Source organism: Sciurus carolinensis, chromosome 10 (genome assembly GCF_902686445.1).
Source record: "Sciurus carolinensis chromosome 10, mSciCar1.2, whole genome shotgun sequence".
Classification (NCBI taxonomy): domain Eukaryota; kingdom Metazoa; phylum Chordata; class Mammalia; order Rodentia; family Sciuridae; genus Sciurus; species Sciurus carolinensis.
Window position 1 is genome coordinate 60,416,215 of NC_062222.1, and position 22,442 is coordinate 60,438,656.

Below are 22,442 nucleotides of genomic sequence, written 5' to 3' on the forward strand. Positions count from 1 at the left end.
ATCACAGATAACCAGACTTAATGTTATTTTAGACGTCCAAATGTTTTTAAATCCTGAAAGGGGTATTCATATGCTATGCTAACAGGCTGTCAGCACACCAGAGGCTAATTTAGACTGTCTGGGTTATGCTCACAGCCTGAAATGCCTCTGTGAAAGCATCTATTCACTGCACCTATCTGTCTTTCATCAGAAGGAATTTGTCAGCCATTGCTAGAAGAGATAATGTAAAATAATTTCCCAAAGATACTATTATTATTCCATTGCTAACACAATCTATAAACTCCTTAGAAGCTGATCAATTCACAAAGAGATTTCTAAGCACCTACGATGGGCTAAGGGGTACACAATGTTATCCACTTCCTTGAAACAATGAAAATTTACAGGAATCATGCAAATTAATCTACATAAAAATGATAAATAATAATATCCCTAAGTCTGGATCCACTATTCTTAGTGTATTCCTGTTTTCTGGGAGACCAATAATGTTTGAGAGAAGAAATGATCACACTTTGGAGGCTAAGTACAGAATATTTAATATGCAGAATCTTTAGAATATCCACAAAAAGTGGCAACAAAACCTAGTATAAAAAAGGACTGGAGAAAAAAGTAAGACTGAGATTCTAGATCTGGACCCATCATTGACAGTGGTAGGATTTGGAGATATGTTATTAAGTCTTCTGGGTCTTGATCTCATTATACATAAACTGGGGATTAATCAATCCTGCTCTGCCTGATCTTCGAGTGAAGATGAAATGAGATAGGGCTGTGAGGGTTTTTCTGAACTTCAAATGACTAGTCAACTTCAGTTATTATAAATCTAACTCTCTAATTCCTTTTAAGGCTTATAATGTCCCTCTGCTTTCATTAGCTGCTTCTAGATTTCATATTGCAAATTACATTTGGGCACAAATAGAAAGATTTTTGTGGTATAAACTCCCTCCACAAAGGACAGAGCGATGTTATTTTAAAATAACAGCCTCGATATTTAGCTCTGTGTTTTTTGTTTAAATGGGACAAAAAGCATATTAACAATTTAAAAAGAGATAAAATACAAAGTTAGGTTTGATTTGACTTAATCAAAAGATCTCTAATGGCTGTAACCTTGAAACACTGCCTTTGAAAGTTATTTTGCACTTAGGTTTTCTACTTACATTTTAAGTTAAAGTTTCTATCAGTGAGCTTATTGAAATTTAATTTTATTGGTGCTGGGGATCCAACCCAGGGTCTCTTGCATATTACCCAACCAGGCTGGTTTTGCCTTGCCCCACAGTATGCCAATCACTGAAACAAGTTTTGCAAAAGAGTTTATTTGCAAGGCAGCAAAGGATACAGGGAGGTGTCCCAAGTCTCAAGACTGCCTCCCTGTGGATAGGGGTTTGGAGGTATTTAAGGAGAACAGGGTAACTAAGGTGTGGGGAAAGATAATTGGAATTGCAGTATCGGTGGTCCCTTCAGGCATCATGGAACCTCATGGAAGTTCATGGGACATGTGGAGATAATAGTGTGGTCTGAGGGTAGAGTTTTCAACCTCCTGATATCCAAAGGTTATCTATAGGATGCCTGAATAGGCCCAAATCTAGAGTGATGGTCTCATCAAAAACAGCCTTGAACCAGGTACAGTGGCACATCCCCATAATCCCCGCAACTCCAGAGGCTGAGGCAGGAGATCACAACTTTGAAGTCAGGTGCAGCAACTTGTCAAGGCCGTAAGCAACTTAACAATACCTTCTCTCCAAACAAAAAATAAAAAGGGTTGGGAATGTAACCCAGTGATATGGTACCCCTGGGTTCAATCCCTAGTACCACAAAACATAAAAAAAAAATTAATTTAAAAAACACAGTCTTGAAGTCTCTGAAAAGTAATGTAGGCATCAGTTGTAGGCAGGTCTTGGACACTTAAGGTCTTCTTCTTTTGATGGCTCTTGTGTCTGGAGAGATGCTTCTGAGCTGCAAAAAATACGTATTTGCAATTGTAAACCTCTCTGTTGGTAAATGCCAGCAGATGGATTATAGCAAGAGGATTAAGAGCTAGATGTGTACACACATGCTAAGCACCAACTCTAACACTGGGAAACATCTTGTTACATCATGAACTTTTTGACTAGATTTGATTTTTTATTCTAGTAAGAGGTTTTGGCATGTGAAACAATTTCTCAAGTCTTAAGAAGAGTTCAAGAAAGCAAGTGGGACTTTAATTTTGTTGTCTTTGTTATTGTTGGATATAAGAGGTAGAGTTCCTAGAGAAGTTTAGGCTAAAGGTTATAGTGACTCATCTCAGAATAAATTTTGGATAAGACATAATTTGTGAGTTAGTGGTTTCAAAATAAGAGACATTTTATTAATAGAAAATAATGCTTACCCTAACTTTATTTCCTAAAATGTCCTATACTTGTACCTTTCTCCCTTGAAAAGTAACTCCAGGACTTTGTGACATGTCCTGATAGTGAATTGGTAGTACCTTCACTCCAGGATATTCCACAAACCAAATTTAATTTTCACTTTAAATGGAAAAAAACACATTTGATCTTATGATTTTGATTTTTTTTTTCTTTTTTTTTATTGTAAACAAATGGGATACATTTTGATTCTCTGTACATGGAGTAAAGGCATACCATTTGTGTAATCATAAATTTACACAGGGCAATGTTGTTTGATTCACTCTGCCATTTTTTCCCCCTTTCTCCACACCCCACCCACCCCTCTTTTCCCTCTATACAGTCCTTCCTTCCTCCATACTTGCCCCTCTCCCTAACCCTAACCCTAAACTTAACCCTAACCCTAATGCTAACCCCTCTCACCCCCCATTATATGTCATCATCTACTTATCAGCAAGATCATTCGTCCTTTGGTTTTTTGAGATTGGCTTATCTCACTTAGTATGATATTCTCCAATTTCATCCATTTGCCTGCAAATGCCATAATTTTATCATTCTTTATGGCGGAGTAATATTTCATTGTATATATATGCCACAGTTTCTTTATCCATCAATTGAAGGACATCTAGGTTGGTTCCACAATCTGGCTATGGTGAATTGAGCAGCAATGAACATTGATGTGGCTGTATCTCTGTAGTATGCTGATTTTAAGTCCTTTGGGTATAGGCCAAGGAGTGGGATAGCTGGGTCAAATGGTGGTTCCATTCCAAGCTTTCTGAGGAATCTCCATACTGCTTTCCAGAGTGGTTGCACTAATTTGCAACCCCACCAGCAATGTATGAGTGTACCTTTTTCCCCACATCCTCGCCAACACCTATTGTTGCTTGTGTTCTTGATAAATGCCATTCTAACTGGGGTGAGATGGAATCTTAGGTTAGTTTTGATTTGCATTTCTCTTATTACTAGAGATGTTGAACATTTTTTCATATATCTGTTGATTGCTTGTACATCTTCTTCTGTGAAGTGTCTGTTCATTTCCTTAGCCCATTTGTTGATTGGATTATTTGTATTCTTGGTGTAGAGTTTTTTGAGTTCTTTATATATTCTGGAAATTAGTGCTGTATCTGAAGTATGAGTGGCAAAGATTTTCTCCCACTCTGTAGGCTCTCTCTTCACATTACTGATAGTTTCCTTTGCTGAGAGAAAGCTTTTAAGTTTGAATCTATCCCAGTTGTTGATTCTTGCTTTTATTTCTTGTGCTATGGGAGTCCTGTTAAGGAAGTCTGATCCTAAGCCAACAAGTTGAAGATTTGGACCTACTTTTTCTTCTATAAGATGCAGGGTCTCTGGTCTGATTCCGAGGTCCTTGATCCATTGTGAGTTGATTTTTGTGCAGGGTGAGAGATATGGTTTAATTTCATTCTGTTGCATATGGTTTTCCAGTTTTCCCAGCACCATTTGTTGAAGAGGCTATCTTTTCCCCATTGCATATTTGTGGCACCTTTGTCTAGTATGAGAAAATTGTATTTCATTGGGTTTGTGTCCATGTCCTCTATTCTGTACCACTGATCTACCTATTTTGGTACCAATACCATGCTGTTTTTGTTATTATTGCTTTGTAGTAGAGTTGAAGATCTGGTATTGCGATACCACCTGCTTTGCTCTTTCTGCTGAGGATTGCTTTAGCTATTCTTATTCTTCCAGATGAATTTCATAATTGCTTGCTCTATTTCTGTAAGTTACGTCATTGGGATTTTAAGTGGAATTGCATTGAATCTGTATAGCACTTTTGGTTGTATGGTCATTTTGACAATATTAATTCTGCCTATCCAAGAACATGGGAGATCTTTCCATCTTCTAAGGTTTTCTTGAATTTCTTTCTTTAGTGTTCTGTAGTTCTCATTGTAGAGGTCTTTCACCTCTTTTGTGAGATTGATTCCTAAGTATTTTATTTTTTTTGAGGCTATTGTGAATGGGGTAGTTTTCCTAACTTCTCTTTCTGAAGATTCATCACTTATGTATAAAAATGCATTGGATTTATGAGCATTGATCTTGTAACCTGCTACTTTACTGAATTCACTTATGAGTTCTAAAAGTTTCCTGGTGGAATTTCTAGGTTCCTCTAAATATATAATCATGTCTTCAGCGAACAGGGATAGTTTGAGTTCTTCTTTTCCTATTCGTATCCCTTTAATTTCTTTGGTTTGTCTAATTGCTCTGGCTAGAGTTTCAAGGACGATGTTGAATGGAAGTGGTGAAAGGGGGCATCCCTGCCTTGTTCTAGTTTTTAGGGGGAAAGCTTTCAGTTTTTCACCATTTAGAATGGTGAAACAAAACAAAACAAAAACAAAACAAAAAAACAAAACAAACCAAAAAAACTTGCTTCTCAGGAAATTCTTTAGAGCAGAAAAATCTTTGGGTACAAGTTTCTTGGTACAGGGCAGCTAACCCATAGATAATAAGCAAAATACTGCCTCATAGATAAACGCCTGTGCTCAGATCTATGAAAATGATCATCATTCAGATAGCCCAGGTATTGTGACATACTTATCTTTTATGTTGTTTATGCTCAGTAATTTTTCAAATGTATTGGTATACAGGGCATGTCTAGTTTTAACTCTATGTATATTAGAATTGATCTGGGTTAGAAGAGAGAAATATTAAGCCATTGACATCTTAGCACACATTTGAGTGTTGAAAACAACACTTTTGAAAAGGGATAATCCAATAGAAATAGCATTATGAAATACAATTTTTAACGAAGATGTGTTTATCAGAGCAAAGGGAGTTACTATCATTGTTTAGAAAATTTAGAATAATGTATTACTTAAAATGTTTTGTTTCACTTATGTTTTGTCTATGCCATAGTGTGCTTGATAAAGAATTTGAGAATGCTTAGAAAATTAAACACGCACACATATATACATACACTGAATAAGAAAAATCATTGAGGAATCTGGCAGGACAGGATACTCACCAAGGCACTGAAGAGAATTAATGAATGATATCATGACTAGTGTATTCACAGTGTGCTCCATGCCAGTGGGTCTAGGAATTAGTGAGATGGGTGATCTTGAATATGTATTCAAGTGGCAAGTTTTACTATTTGGTAAATATGCATGTAAGGTGTGTCAGTTTGCCATCACAGCACTGCATTAAAGAACTTGCCCAAAGTGGTCCAAATACTATATATTACAATTGCTTCCCCAAAAAGTGCGATTCCACATGGAAGTATATTAAGTCAATCAGCCCAAGCCCAGGGCTAAAGCTGCTTTATCTTTTGAAGGAGAGGTGACCTGTTCTAAATTTGCCTCCTCAAGGGAGGCCAGAGGTGAGTGTCCCTCACACATCACAGGGAGCTGTGGCTTTTACTCCACCAGAGAAGAGCAGTAGTCTAGTACTTTTTTGTAACTAAAGATACCTTGGCACTGTTTCAGAAGGGGCATTATCTCCAAGAAATTTTTTTTTTCCTCTGTTTTGTGAAGGAACAAAAGAGAAGCAAATCCTCTTTTATATAGTACATATTAATCACAATCAAAACACACAGATGCTGGCTTAATTTGGACATTAATTTATTTATAGTTTGAGTTTGCCACTTAAAATGAAGTATTGTCACTGAGGCAACAATGTCAAAGTATGTTGTTATAAATGACCTTTAGTTGTAAAAACTCTACTTGTTTTGCCAAATCATTAATCTGATTTTCAGTGAATATCCTACTGCCAAAATATATCTGTAATCCTCAGATGCAGCCTTTTGTGCTTGCAGATACTTGATTTAATGGTGCCTTTACCCATTGATCACTAACAAATGATACTATAACCAAGCAAGACCCGTGTGATTTGAGTCAGTTTTGTGTCATGGTAAACCCGTGGTGCCAGCTGTCTGCCAGAAACTCCCCCTGAAAACTCGAATACAACAGGCAATAATCAGTTCATTAAAAAATAAAACAGCCAAGAACCATTATGGTGATTGAAAACACTTACTAGGGCAAGTGTTTCACTGCCTCTCTTACCAGCTGGCAGAGTTGTAGCGGGACTAAAGTTTTCCTATGTGACATTTACATAAGCTACAGTATGAATGATGCCCCCTAGAGTTGTGTTAGCTGATAGCTCCACATTTTGTATAGTCCACACTTTTTACTCTTTGCAGCATATCCTATCACTATTTAATACATGTTCCTGGCCCTACTTGCCATTAACCTCTGTCATCACTTGATTTATTTTCTTGATTTTGATGTTCTCAAGATCTGGAAGGGCCTATGGCATAGGAAGAGTATTTTTTAAATTTCCTCATTGACTTAAATACAAAAGCAAATGTATTTTCAAAGTCAAAGATTTTATGTTTTATGTTTAAAGAAGTAAAAACCTTCCAAAATTATACATATCAGTAGGTCAGCTTAGTCTTTGTATTGTAATAGTTAGAAATCTTCTGGATACAAGAAGCATAAATCAAATAGATTTAAGTCAAAAGAAAAGAATGCATTTATTGGTTCAGATAATGGAAAATTTTAGCGTTAGACCCATTTGGCTTCAGTCACAGTCAGATCCATTGCCCTGAATGATGACCTCAACAACAGAGAACTCTGTACAGCCTCCTTGCATTGCTTCCTGCAACTGCTCATTCCATTCCACATCAAGATGGCCCCTGGCACACCCACTAGCAGGAGTCCTTCCAGCGGTCATCTTCTTTCCATGACAACAACATGCCAGAGTTCATTTTAATTACACTACCATGTGCTCATCTTGAACCAGTAATTGTGGTCATAGGCTGGGAATGCTACCATGTGTGGAGGGGAAGTGAGTGGGGACCTGAACCTCTTGGCCTAAGATTCTGGGAGATGTTTCTGTTGCAAAACAAGAAATACATGATGGGAAGAGTAAAACGATCCCTGCCTATTCCATTATGCCCCATTTAACTGGTGTTAAACCTGATAGACTTCTCAGAGAAGATGTGTGTCATGATGACGTGGGTCTCTGACACTGAATCCAGTGTGAGTTTCTTTCTGTTCCCTCTCATTCATTCCTGGGTGGTATCAGTTTGTAGGTAATTAGCAATATAAAGTTTTGTTGATTGGTTTGTTTTAGGCCAAATAACGTAGTCCTCTGAGCACACTGAAGGACCAGAGCAGCACACAGATAAATTGAAATGAGAAGCATGAGATTTTTTTGAGTCTTTGGTTTAGTAGGATTCGGCGTGATTTTCTAATTTATGAAAAATGGGAACTGATTTTTCCTGACAGTTCTTACAGGTAGGTCTTCCGGAAGGTTTGGCAGTGATTTTAACAGCAACAACCGAATTCCAATAACTGCTTTGTTTCTCTGCTCTCCTAACTATTGAGAGGATTTTCTTTGCTTTGCTTTGTGGTTCTGGTTTTGGTGAGAGTAAAGTGGCACTTCGACTTGATGGACTGGGTGTGTTTTAGAGAGTCACAGCATTCAATCTGCCAGCAGCCCACGCTGCACAGGAGACATTTTGATAAATGCTGCCTGATTCTGCGTCCACATCTGTACAGAGCACCATGGCCTTAATGACCATGTTTTACTTAGTTTTGTTTACTCTGTAATTCATTTTTTGTGGCAGTCCATCCTGAAGGTTTGAAAGGATAATGATTTCATGAGAACTTGAGTTGAACCCAAGCAGAGGAAGAGGGAGTTAGGGGACCTGCCCTGGAATCAACCTGTTTATTGAAGTAGATTTGAAGGAAAACAGAGCATGAAAACAACAAATCAGCCTGACTTATCTAAGAGGAATGGATAAAATAGTCCCTGCAGGAGGAAACGTGTAACCAAATCCAGTAGTTTATCACATCTTCATGAAACCTTGAAATAGCTCTATGAATTTATATTGTTTCCGAAAGACATGTGAGCCATGCTGTCTCATCCTGCCCCACCGTGAACCTTGAAATCAATCCATTGCTCTCAAACTTTGGGAAAATGATATGCTGCTAATGTCAATGAACTAGCTGCACTCACAGAAAGTGTTTTCACTCCTCAAGTTCACTGAAGTGGAAGACAGAAAGGATAAGCCTCCCCGAAAATAACCACATATGCTCAAAGACCTGTATTATCTAGATACAAGCACATTTCTGATAGAAGACCTCCTTAACATGAGGAAGTTGTGTTACTCTTCTTTTTCACAAATCATTTGCTTCTTTGTATTTGCGAAGATGGCCAACTCCTATTTCTTTCTTGGTGGTTGAATAAAACAGGTAAAGGACAATAGATGGCATTCCAAGAAATCTACCTCCTCTAACACAAGAAACCACAGTTGTAACCTCAGTGGCCCCATCTTGCCGCACAAATCACCCGCCTCTGCCTCAGTTCACATTAGTTTAGAACCATTGCTTTGTATTAAAGATCTTTTGAAAAAGTACATTATAGGTGAAAAAAATGCAAGTAAAAACTTCTAGCCTATAAGTGACAGTGAAAGAAGATTAAATATTACAGATGAATTGCCCTGCTTAATTTAATTTTTTTCCTTCTACATTTTTGCAAACTGTCTCTGTGTGCTATTGTTTATTTGACAATAATTTTAACAATGCTCATACCCTACTCTGTGGAGCAGTAAACGATGTCCAGATTGGTTTTTCTGTGCTATTTGTGTTTCATTGTTCCTCTCTTTAGTTGGACAATGATTCGCTAAGTCTTTTGCTTTTAACTAACAAAATTGCTTTAATAAGCAATCGAAAGCAATTTTTATAAATATGTTGGTTGAATCAGAAAGTAATGCAAACAAACAAGAAATAAGAACATATTGTAGAGATCTCTGAAGAGACCAGTAAATATAGTATGTAGAGGCTCAGGGTATGACTCAGTGGTCAAGTGCATGCTTAATCTATAGAAGGTCCTGGGTGCAATTTCCTCAACAAAAAATAAATAATTAAAAAAATACTATGAATAAACTTATATATTGAAAAACTAGTGTTTGTGTATATCTCATTTTGACCTAGATAGCAAATAGATGTTAATATCTCCGTGAGAATCTCCACATGTTTCTCCAAGTCTATGTTTTGAACAATAGTCAAAGGAATTTTCTGTTTTATTAGCTCTGTAAACTTCAGCAAGTTAAGTGACTTTTCTGTGCCAGTTTTTTTCATCTTTAGAATAGAGGTAATGATATTACCTATGGTGCTGTTATGAGAATTAAATGAAGGAATATATCTAAAGTCCTTAGGGGAGTACCTGACAATTTGTATTATTCTTTTTGTTTTGATATTGTTGCTAAACATAGCACTATAAGAGAATTGGCTTCTTAAATAAAAGTTCAGACTGTAGGAGACAATGCCCCGTTATATCTAAAGAAGTCATGCTCGCAAAGCCAAGAGGCTATAGATTCCTTTTCTAGCTCTTCGATTAAACACATGGATAATCTTGGGAAACATGCACACTTTCAAAACCTGAGTTTTCATCTATGAAAAACAAATAACTTTAGAAAGTCACATCCTATAGTAGCTGAAAAATGAGGAGATGGGATGATTAAATAAACAGAAAAAAAATCTCCATAAAGAAAACTACTGCCAGGTGCGGAGGCACACACCTATAATCCCAGCAGTTTGGGAGCCTGAAGCAGGAAGATCACGAGTTCAAAGCCACCCTCAGTAACTTAGCAAGATCCTAAGCAACTCAGTGAGACCCTGTCTCTAAATAGAATACAGAAAAGGGCTGGGGATGTGGCTCAGTGGTTAAGTGCCCCTGGGTTCAATTCCTGGTACCCCCCCCCAAAAAAAAGAAAGAAAGAAAGAAAAGGAAAGAAAGAAAAAGGAAAGATAAAAAGAAAAAGAAAACTACTCTCACATTTAAACAGTGTATGTAGCACTGACTAAACTGAGCAAGCATATTTCTGGCTTTAGCAAGGCATGCAGGAGACTATCACTAAATCTTATTCCATGTTTTATCTCGGAGCTGAAGATCCTAGACCAACAAAAGAAGTTTCATACCTTTACACTTTTAAACAAATAAAAACACTATTTTCCTTTTATTTGTAAAATGTGGAAGTATATATAAAGCAATTGACAACTTAGCACGTTTTCATTTTATCTCAACTGACAAATACTTCATCAGTACCATCTTCTCAGAATTAATTCCTTATTTCCTTCAATCTACATTTCTGTCTTTTCAACATAACAACGTTAAAAATGTTGCTTAATTTTGAGGTCCAGTACGATTTCTCAAACACAGTTACTGGGGAACAATTTAACTGTACCGGTTAGTTCTTTTTTCATTTTTTGAAGTAGAATTTAATTAGAACCCAAATAAAACTATCTTTAATTATTAAATCTTAAAGGTTTAACTGCCTTTAAGTGAAACCAGAGTCCTTGGAACTTTTTGTTTACCTACAAACTTCTAGAAATAACAGTTTCATGGGTGCCAAAGCATTTGTTCTATTTCAAAACCTTATTACTTATCTGAAGCATCAAAGGTAGATTTAAGTCTCGAAGGATTTTTTTATCTTATAAAAATAACTCACCTCTTTCAACTTCATGTAAAGATGGCAGGCTAGGCTGAAGTGACGAAGAATGCCTAGAGGGGAACTTTGAATGAATAACTTTGAAGGAAACTATTTTCACCAAAGACTTGTCCAGATTTAATTAGTTATGGGGGTTAAAGGGAAGGAGAAAAGGCCAGGAGCCTGAAGGGGTTTCAGGAATAAAGTGTCAAGGAGAAGCGAGGCCTCACGTGGAGAAGGAAGTGTTGCTGCTTGAAGCTTTAATAATTTTGTGACCTAATGTCAAGCGTCCTGATTTCCAGTGGCAGGGGAGGCGAAAATGTGAAACATTAACTAGCCCTGCCCTTTGCTGGAGGGGATCCATACCCTTAACATCCTCCTCAGTATATTGGGTAAGCTAACCTTCACAACAATACATTTTGGAAAAATGTCATTTGTTCCATGGAGAAGGATAAGATGTGAAGGTATTGGTTCATCTCCACATCCTCGCTCAATCCCCAGAATTAATCCTCCTCACAGAGACATGAAATATGAATTTATATCACATGGCACATGGAAACCATGATTTTAAAACACACATAGATCCACAATTCAACTATTAGAGGTAAAGATAACAATGACATTAGTAAAGGTTGCAATGCTGTTAAATTTTATTATAAAACATCTGAGGAAATTTCTGTCATGTAACAATTACCAAAACCATGAATGTGTACTGTTGCTTTCTTTTAAATATTAGATGATGTAAATTTATACCAAACTTTGTAGGACAGTGCTTAGTATCTATCAGATTGATGAGAGCAGCAACTTGCTTATTAGGTGATGATTCCAGGAAGGCAGAGAATGTGCCATAAAAGCAATAGCCAAAGCATAAGTAACATGCTCAGTATGATCCCTCATATATTGGTAATGCTATGTGTGTATTCACACATATTTATACACATGCTTGAACTCGTTTTTTAAATTTATTTTTATTTTCACAGACTGCATTTTGAGTCATTGTACACAAATGGGGTACAGCTTTTTGTTTCTATGGTTGTACACAATGTAGATTCATATCATTCATATAATCATACGTGTACATCGGGTAATGATGTCTGTCTCATTCCACCATCTTTCATATTCCTGCTCCCTCCCGGGAGAGGGAAATGAACTTCTTATTGTAGATATTTAGGTACTGAAATATCTTAGTGTTACAATTTTAAACAAAGAAAAAGTAATAGTATTAAAGAAAGCAATAGTTCATAGGTTAGTTCAAAATTAAGGAAGGCAGCAAATAAACTATCAGGTAGATTGGAAGCAGGGATTGGGGGTACAATGATATGCAAGTTTCCAATGAGAGATGAGTTGTAATGCTGAGATGATAATGCTGACAAGCTTGATTTGTCTTCTAGGAAGGTGGAGCTATAAGAATTTAAACAGCGTAATCTAAGATCTTGCCTTTAGACAGGAGGCAAAGAACAACAGTTATGACACTTTAAAGATGTTCTGGCAGAAAAAACAAAAACAACAACAAAAACAAAAACAAGCAAAAAAAAAAAAAAACAGTGGTGGCAGTAGAATCAGAAACAGCAAAAGAGAAATCTAAGGGCTATGCCTATTCTTTAATGAATAGTTCTTGCTGGGGGTTTTTTGTTTTTAAATGTTGGAAGTGAGAGAGAGGAAAGAACCAGAGATAATTCTTAGATTTTTAGTTTGGGACAATCCTATGAGAGTCCAAGATTTTGCAATTTTGAACTTTCCTGTGTTCATAAACTTTAATCTGTACTTACAGATTATTGTATTTTCAGGTATATTCGGGAATGCTGATACTAGAGGTGTGGTACAGGTGGAATTGAGAGAAGGAAGTCTAGGGCAACTCAAATCACTCTCAAGACTCTTAAAATTGAAATAAAAATGATAAGGACCTCATTTAGACTGTAAGAACCATCTTATAGTCAGAATGGGAAGCCAGTTAAAACTTGAATTTTAGAGGGAGGATGAGTGTCTGATTGAGGCTGAGGTTACAGCGCTGAACAAAATGGACAGACTGATACCATCATACTTGAAAGAAAATACACAACTAACTTAGTAAGGAACTCACCTGAGCTGATGATAAAAGATAAGAAGAAATCAAAAAGGGTGATGAGTTCTTGGAAGGAGGTATTGACCTAAGATTGGAGGGTGAAGGATCTCTTTTTTCCAGGAGACACCTTGAGTTGAAACCCAGATGGCAAGAAGGAAAGGGAATAACTTTCCTAGAGAATGAAGGGCAAGTGCAAATGCCCCCAGGCTGAGACTGAGTTTAGAATGTATAAAGATGCAAATAGCAGGCTGGCTGTCTCCAGCAAAATGATACAAGGACAGGAGGATCAGAAAAGAGACCTAGGGGCTGGCAGAAATATCAAATCAGGCAGGTCCTTATTGGCTTTGGAAAAAGGTCTTATTTCACTCTCAGTCAATGCAAAGGCATCCAAGAGTTTTCAGAAGCAGGGGAATGGAGTGGAAGACCGTGTGTGTGACATGATCTGATAATTGAAGCCACCGTTGTGATGAGATGCCCAAGGGAGAGACTGAAGGACAAACCTTGGAACATATCAGACTGTATTCAGGCAGCAAAGAAGAAAGAGAAAGGTCGAAGAGGTAGGATAGGAAGCAATATAGAGCTAATCATAGTCCCCAAGAGAGGAGGAAGTTTCCAAAAGAAGAGAGTGGTGCAATGAAGTCAGGTGTCAGATGAAGCCAAAAGGTTGAAGAAACACTATGATCATGGGTATTGTATTATTTGCTACTCAGTTAACTTTAGATTCAACTTTGATTATTTAGCGAGGGAATACATTTAGCCTGAGACTGTGCACATCTCATGATAGGTGGCGTTAAAACTTGCATAGAAAATAGGTATAATTTTTTTAATGTTAGAACTGGATCCATCCTTAGAAACACTAAAGATGTACAACAGAATATACATATTTCTGTTCTATTTTGTACAAAGATCAGTTAATTGAGTAATTCCTGTGCACTTCTATTTCATTCTATGAAACTACTTTAGAAACAATACAAATTAGGAGGAAAATTAAATACTTTGAAGTTAATGCCAGAGAGTGGACTAGATAATGGTTGTGCTCAACTGAATAAGTTAAGCACTACCCTTCACCCTTGAACTTGCCATCTAATAGAGAATAAATGTGAACAGGAAAGAGCAGCAAGCAGTGGGAAAAGAGAGCGAAGCTTAGGTCCAGGACGGTCTTCACAGGACAGCTGTTTAAAACCTTATCTGAAGAATAAGTCAGTTACTAAGGAGGAGCAGGGTGAACGTGGGGGAGAGGCTGCTGATGTCACCTGGTCAGGCTACAGTTGCCAGTAGCTCATTCAAATCGTAATCCAGGTTATAATTTCTCAGGGAAGCTTCATTTCTTATTTTGAGGGTTTTCAACTGATTGAAGGAAGAACACACATGTTGTCTGGGGTAATCTCCCTTACTTAAGGTCACTAATTATGGTTTTAATCACAGTCACAAATACCCTTCAGAGCACTACCTGGATTAATGTTTTATTGAATACCTGGGAACTGTAGCCTGGCCAGGTTGACACATAGTATTGTCTATCATGTGAATATATTATAATATTGAATGTTAAAAATTTTATTAGACTCTTCTATCTATCATTCTTACTAACTCGAAAGGGTCAGCAATAAGTTGATAATGTATAATTTATCTGAAGTAATTATTTATTTTTTATAATATTATTTCATGTGCTTTTTATTTATTCTTTTACTTTCTGAGGTTCATAATAATAGTATAGGATTTGTAACTGTAGCCATTAATAAGGAATAATAAAATGGCAGAACTTTTCCATAATTCACTATGTAAGTCTTTAAACGTATTAGCAAACCTTTCTGATTTCTTAAAATTAAGTGCTTAAAAATGAAAGTCAAGTACTAATGGATTATAAATTAATTATAAGCTTGATATTTATATAACACACAAATTTATATTATAAATTCAGATTTTCATTAATTTATTATCTTCTGTGGCATGATTTCTTTTTGTAAGTAAAAGACTTATTTCATTAAAAGATAAAGTATAACTTCAGCCACAACAGCTGAGACAGTCCTAGCATACAGAAGGTGATCAACAAATATTGATGTTTGAACAAAGTGTGGAGAGTAAACTATGTTAGCTCAAGGTCAGAGGTCTCAGAAATGAGGAAATTAGGACAATGGGAAATGAAAGAAAAAAGAGATAAATCCAGGCAGAATTAAATAAAAGCTATATATTTGCAAGTAACTTGGGCTGTTAAACACAGCTTTCATAGAGACATGGAGACATTGAATAATGTTTAATGCAGTCGGTATTATTGATTTTGGAAGACTGAATTTAGTGAAGAAACCTATAGTGGTTGTTATAGGCTGAAACATTGGTTGCACATGGGAATTATTTTATTTCTCTCTTAATTTGAATAAAATCTCAAAAATACATTTAAAAGCATAAATCATCTACAATGTAGGATTTTAAAAAAAAATCTTCAAATAAAAGGTAAAATAATAACCCCTAATTCTTCTCCCCAGAAGGGATGACAACTAATATTTGTATGTATCACCTTCAGCACTTCACTCTCCATATCCTGTGATTTGTTGGTAGTCACCCATGCACACACACATTCTCTGTGTGTGTCATTCTTTCTTAATAAAAAAGACATAATTATATCAAAAGTGGCCCCAAACCTGCTTTATTTACTTAGTAAATAATGGAGGTTCTTTGAGATCAAGACATACAAATCTGCCTCCTTCAGATTGTTTAAACATCCTTAGGTGATGCACACCTATAATCCCAGCAACTCAGGAGGCTGAGGCAGGAGGATCGTGAGTTCAAAACCAGCCTTAGCAATTTAGTGAGTCCCTGAGCAACTCAGAAAGACTCTGTCTCTAAATAAAATATAAAAAAGGGTGGGGAATGTGGCTCAGTGTTTAAGTGCCCCTGGGTTCAATCCCTGGTACCAAAAGAAAAAAATTACTTAACCATTCCTTGTTGAAGATCAATTGCCTCTGTCTCATTCAAATAATTTCTTCTGCCTTTTGTTGTAATGTATCATGTGTTTTTCAATAAGTAAAGTTGTAGTGAACATCTTTGTACCTATATGTTTGATGTAATGTCATTTTGTCTATAATGTGGATTCTAAGAAGTAAGACAGCCAGTTGGGAAATATGCAGAAATTTAATTATTACTTAAATTGTCAGTTTCTCTCTACTAGTATACCCATTTATATTCTATCCAGCATATGCAAAAGCACATTTTCTTATCATCCAATATTTTAAGTTAATCTGTTATGGAAAAGAAACTTATCATCTTGTTTTACATTACATTTACTAATTTATTTGAAAAAAAAACTGAAGTGTTTTTGAAAATTTTCTCTAAGAACATAGTACTACTATGTGACAGAAGTAAAGATGGTAGTCAGGAGAACAGGAGGATTCTATATTAGTAAAAGTCAGAGGTCATGGGGGCCTAGGGATATATAGTTCAGTGGTAGAGTGTCTGGGGAACACACATGAAGCCCTGTGTTCCATGCTCAGTACAGGAAAAGAAAAAAAAGAAGATGTCTATTCCAGAGCAACATGTTAACTTTATATCACTAGATTATAAATAGTGGTAATGGATAATATATGGGCATGATGTGGCAAATATTCCTTTAAAAGCAAAAAATAAAGATTTTTTCCTTTGAAGCTAAAAATCATTCAGTACTTCAAAATTTTGCAATACATTTAAGAAGGCATTATATATTCAACTACTTGAATTTAAATGATGAATTTAGTAATATGTTTCTTGAAATATAGACCATAGTCTTTGTCTTCCAAAGGATATTTTAATCAAAATATTAAAAATAAGCTGAGTCTCATTCAGATAGTTAATTCCAGCTGCCTTTTGTGGTAATATATCATGAATTATCTCTCTGATGGATGGGTAGCCAAATGCAGATAAAATTAGCTTTGCAGTCATTCATTTTAAATTGCTCTTGAATCATTTGGAAGTAAATTCCATTTCAGAAGAATACGCTTCAAGTCTCAGACAAAGAGATAATGGTCCTATATTTTATGATATAAGCAATAATAGTTTAAGTCTTATGATTCAGAAATATAGAAACTTATGTATTAAGTTGATGAAAATTAAAGCTTGATATATAGCAATAAAACCAGCAACCTAAAGCTTCCTAGATTGATGTTCGTAGCATAATATTTTCCTGTCAAGAATTAGGTGGAATGAAAGTCTATAAAATAATACATGGTGCAAAGCTTTCTCTTCTTGTATATAAATGAAAAATCAAATGCCCGTATGAGATAACAGAAAAGGAAATACTGGGATTTACTGATATCAAGATAAGAATGGCACTACTGTTGCACTGTCATTATTAAGTAATAGTGGAAAGTGAAAAAATAAGTCAAATGGTAGAGGATATCAAAATGCATAATAATGTGACATCTCCATCAAAGAAAAAAGGAAATTATAGCACTGAGTTGATACTGAATTCAATGTACAGAAAGACCAAAGCAACTTTGGAGATTTTCCTTTGTTAGTTTGAATGAACTACATGTAGAAGACTTTCTAGCAAAAATTGAAATCATTTTGCCCAAATAGAGCAAAGCAATCAATATCAGCAGCAGAGATACACATTTTTATAAAATAAAATAATTTAGGGTAACTGTAATATGTCACTAGAAATAAGTTCACAGTCTGAAGTTGCTGTTTGCAAATTGAGTTCCTATTGTCACGCTGATATCCCTTCTTCAGATATTTATATTAAGAAATAAAGTGGTAAGAAGATTCACTCACTGATCTCCCTGTGGAGAAAATCAAAATTGTTCTTTTATAGCTTCAAATTTTGCAGCATGACCTTAATAGTTTCAGAAAGCTGGTTTGCTTGTATAGTAAAATGAATTGCTAGGAACTGATCTCAGTAAATAGTCTATCAGCTCTAGGTAGAAATTCAAACGTTCTGAGTGCCATGTATTTAATAGCCCTCTAGTGGCCCTGGAAGAGTCAGCCTCAGCATGGAAGGGATTTTACTTGTTTTGGATCATGTCCATGGTTAAGCACTGGAGTACATCCACAGGAGAAGGCCAGGAGTGGATCAAATCACACACCTTCATCTGTAGCCTGTTGCAAATAACTTGCTCAGAGAACTGATTGGAGCTTGAGCTTCTCCATCTGTAAAACCGTGTCTTCTACAAAATAACTAATTACCATAAAAAACTTGGAAACACAAAATAAGTTCCAAAATGAGTATTCACAATAGCCTGTGAGTCCATTTGTATTTTGTCTATTTATCCCACTATCCATATCTACTAACTCACTGTCTTGAATATTCTTTACTAATGTTATTCCTATAACTGAAATTGAGTACTATAAGTGACATGCCATATTGCCTAATGTGACTTAATCCAAGGCTGAAGTTTATTGTATAAATTTTATAGGAAATGTTAATAGACTATCATGCTATTACTGGCTAAAGCAGCTCTCTACAGCAACATTAAGAGATGGGTTCTGCCGAAACTTGAATAATATATATAAAAAATTTGATTTGTCCCCTGAAGACAAATCATTTCTAATGATAAAAAAATCATTTTTAATAACTTTTAAGTGTTAAAAAGTGTTTTGGAAAATCAGTACTGTGTGAAGCCTCAAACCAAGTCATGGATTTATTTTTCTTTGTTACAATCATCTTACCTTAAAACTAAAATTAAGAAAATGCAAAGTTAGTTGATCGTATTTTTATAATTTTATTATTGAATCTTTACTTTTTCCCATCACCTTTAACAGAGCCTCTTTTTACTTGAAAATATATGTGTGACTTTTTATCTTCATTAGTCTTCTCAGTAACTTAAAATAAAATAAAATAAAAAGATACAAGTTTTAACAGGGGAAGGTTATTAATTTTTAGTGTCTTTATAAAGTCTATAGAATGTGAACATATAAATACTTTGCTATATTATTGAATAAAGTAATGTAACGTATGATCATCTTGTATCTTGTAATTCCTTTTAAAGGAATAAGTCTCATTTAAAACCACGGTCGAAAGTCTTTTTATAGTTTGCATACTTACATGAAGATATAATGCTTAAATGCTTTCACATGTTTTGTATATACAAATATATATTAACAGTAAAAAATGGATAAAGTCTAGTTTGCCATTTTCCTTCATGAATAATAATTAAAAACAATAGTCAACCTGCAGAATTTGAGTCTTATATTTTGTGGAACTTTATTGATTATCAGCCCTGTCAGTCATCATGCACAACAGTAAGTACTTCAGCTGAAGAAAAAGCCTGGATAGGGCCTTGAGGACCACGGTTTGTGGTGACGGAATCGTCAATAACTCAGTACCTCATCCCTTTGCCTTTCTGAGCTGTGTTTATTTAAGCAGTCTTGAGTGTTCCTGCATATTGACTAAAGGAGCTTGAATAGATAGAAACAAGGTTATTCTTTAGTAAGCTGACAGTTTGGGTCCTTGTTGTTCAACAATGGAAAAACAGGAAATGATGCCCTGCCAGAAGAAAGACAATTAAGGAGGTAAAGTAAGAAAGAAAGTGAGCTACAGGAAACATCTTTAAATGCCAGAGTCAGGAACTAACAATTATATAACTGCTTGGAAAACTAGTTTTGCCCATGGTGCAAGTGGAGTCAATTTTTACTACAAAACAGATTGGTAGACACGGATGTCCTTACTCTTTGACAGCCATCCCATGATCTAGATGAAAAATGTCCCCAGCCAGGTTTCTTAGTAGACAGATGTCCACTTCACCAATGGCCATATCCCAAAATGGGGCAACAACTGAAAGGGGAGAAAAAAAATAAAAGAGTCTCAAGGAAATATCTAAGCAACCAGTCTTTAAGTACTATAAGTATATTCTGTCTTTGCTACTGAATATATGCAGTGTTAAGGAACTTGTAAACTTTAAATTTTTGATCTGAGAGTTTTGTCTCTCTATAGATTAGCATGTTTAGGAAACTAAAAATAGTTTCACATTCTTCTCTATTTCTTATTAAGAAAAAAAAAACAATTATCAAGCTTTATTAATTATAGTGTATTGAAAAAATTCCTTTTACCTTGACTTTTGTGAAATGTGATAGATTTTATAAAAAGTCACATGATTTTTTATTTAGAATCATGCAGAATCCAAGTTAAAATAAAAAACCTCAAAGTGAATAAATCTCAAGTGGTTTTTAAGTTGTGTTTATTCAGGTTGTTGGAACATCAGGGCAGGAGCAATCTGTTTGATAATTTTCAATGCTATAAAAATGAGTGTTATTCTTCATAAAAATGCTCAGTAATCCAATGAGACTAGGTTTTCCCAGTTACATAACACCATATAAGTTCTGAAGCGTAATTTAAAAATAAGACCAAAAAGCATTTCTAGACTCTAGGCTGTTACTGTTTGGCTCTACTGTTACTGAGGTGATGTTATCATTGATATTTCCAATTTCACACAATTCTGACTTCAATAAATCTATTTTGACTGAATAAAGTTTTACACTATGGAATTTTTTGAAAACAGTGATAGACTTAAGTCTGAATTTAAGATCCTTAATTCATGTTTCTAGTAAGTCTACCCAGCTCCTTGCAAATGGTTTAAGGTTTATATCTGAGCCTTATGCTTTGCAAACAAATTTTTTCTAATGAAGTTGCTTTAGCTTTTTTCAGTTCTCATTGAGAGTAATACTGTGAACTGGGAAGTGCAGTAATATATTGGGAAGATTATAGTGTTTGTGTAAGACAACCCTGAATCCCAATTCCAGTTCCACTTGTTACTGTCTGCTAGTTACTGTCTGTGTCTGTGGGGAAACATGTTTATTCTCACTGATGTTGTGTTTTGCCATGAGAATAATAATCCAGCTCCTTAATTGAGCATCTAGTCAATAGACCTAACATGCTGCCTGGCACTTAGTAGACAATCAAATCATGTAATTATTTATAAGTCACTATTTAAAAATGAATAGCAAGTAAAAGACAGGTTATCTAAATGTTTTGATTATTTTCCACTTTCTTTCTATCAGACGACGACTTTTTTCATGAACTCCCAGAAACGTTTCCATCTGATCCACCTGAGCCTCTGCCACATTTCCTCATTGAGCCAGAAGAAGCTTATATTGTGAAGAATAAGCCTGTGAACCTGTATTGCAAGGCCAGCCCTGCCACCCAGATCTACTTCAAGTGCAATAGTGAGTGGGTTCACCAGAAGGATCACATAGTAGACGAGAGAGTGGACGAAACCTCTGGTGAGTGTTCACTGGCATTCGGACAGCAGTTCAAGATCCTACATTGGTCTGTTGTCATACCATTATTTCTGTTAGTGAAACAAAATAAAATAAGTTATTATTCTTTGGAAGAGGTTTTGAGTCATTTTGGTTAAGATTTGATGATCTTATTCCAAGTATTACAAAGTAAAATGTGACGAATATATCTTGACTTGAATCCTGTTGGACTATATGAAATTACAGCATGAGTCACACTTGAGGAGATAAGTAATGTGAATAAATAGACTCAATTAATGTGGATGCCCTAGTAAAGGATGTCTTTCAATTCCACTTTTGTGGTAGTCAATCTAAAGGGCCTGAGTTCTAGGATCGTGTTTAAGAATAAATTGTAGTTCCTGTTATCATTGAAAGCGTTAATCCATATGCAATGTCCACTTATATCTTTAAAGGAATCTGTAAATGTTGTAAAATCAAAATATCTTGTATCCATAACTTACATGAATGTATCCTGACACCCTAACTCTTACCTGAAGTTGATTGGGGGTGACAGAACAGGACAATGAGAGATCCTGGAGCAGGAGCCACTTTCTGGGTGGGTCTTGATCAGAGGAACCTGGATCCTGGCATGATTAAAACTCCTGAGTTTTCTGTTTTGATATTACCCATAAGGATAAAATATTAAAAGTATAGAAAGGAAAAAGTTGATTTTAATAACTTGTGGGGTTTACACTGGCTATAAAGGAAACTTTCTTAATAGGAGACTTTTTTACTCCACCATGGGTAACTTAGGATAGTTTTAGAATCTCCTAGAGTTCTTAAATTGAAAAGATATATATCTTTCCTCTGTGGTCTAGAGTGTTTTTGCTCTCCAGGGATAATATAACTTTGAATTTCAGATCCCTTCGATTTCTAGGATTGTGTAGTACTAAGACACACACTTCAAGTATTAAGACTTCATTCACCAACATTTCTAAGCTAAATAGTTACCTTTATGATAAAAAATGAAAGCATTTAAATATCATCTTATCCTTCATAGGCATCTCCACACCAAAATGGATTCATGTTTTCAAAATCTTGTGCCTGAAAGTTGGAGTAACCAAAGCAAATACTGATCAGTGCATGAAGGGGATCTACATTCAATATCACTAACAACATAAGTAGTGTATTGATGCAATACATTGATGCAATGGGACATAAAGAAAAAAATTACCATAAGAGAATTAAGAAAAGGCAACTTATATGGAACATATACTCATATAACATAAGTGGTCTTAGGAAATCATGTGGCAACTCTACATAATTGCTTGTCTATTTGTGAATCAATATGTTCACTGTATGCAAGCTGCTGACTGCAGGAATAGCCAGGTATCCAATTGTAGGGTAGCTTACTTCAGGG

General features: G+C 35.5%; 1 protein-coding gene across 2 annotated transcripts in view; it reads left to right on the forward strand.

Annotated features, from left to right (window-relative positions):
- The window catches only part of Unc5c (unc-5 netrin receptor C), a 349,721-nt gene that overhangs the window by 175,125 nt on the left and 152,154 nt on the right, over nucleotides 1–22,442 (forward strand). For both annotated transcript variants that reach the window (XM_047567130.1, XM_047567131.1), the window contains exon 2: nucleotides 20,846–21,067. In XM_047567130.1, coding sequence (XP_047423086.1) covers nucleotides 20,846–21,067 — 222 coding nt within the window. The remainder of the gene's footprint in view (nucleotides 1–20,845; nucleotides 21,068–22,442) is intronic.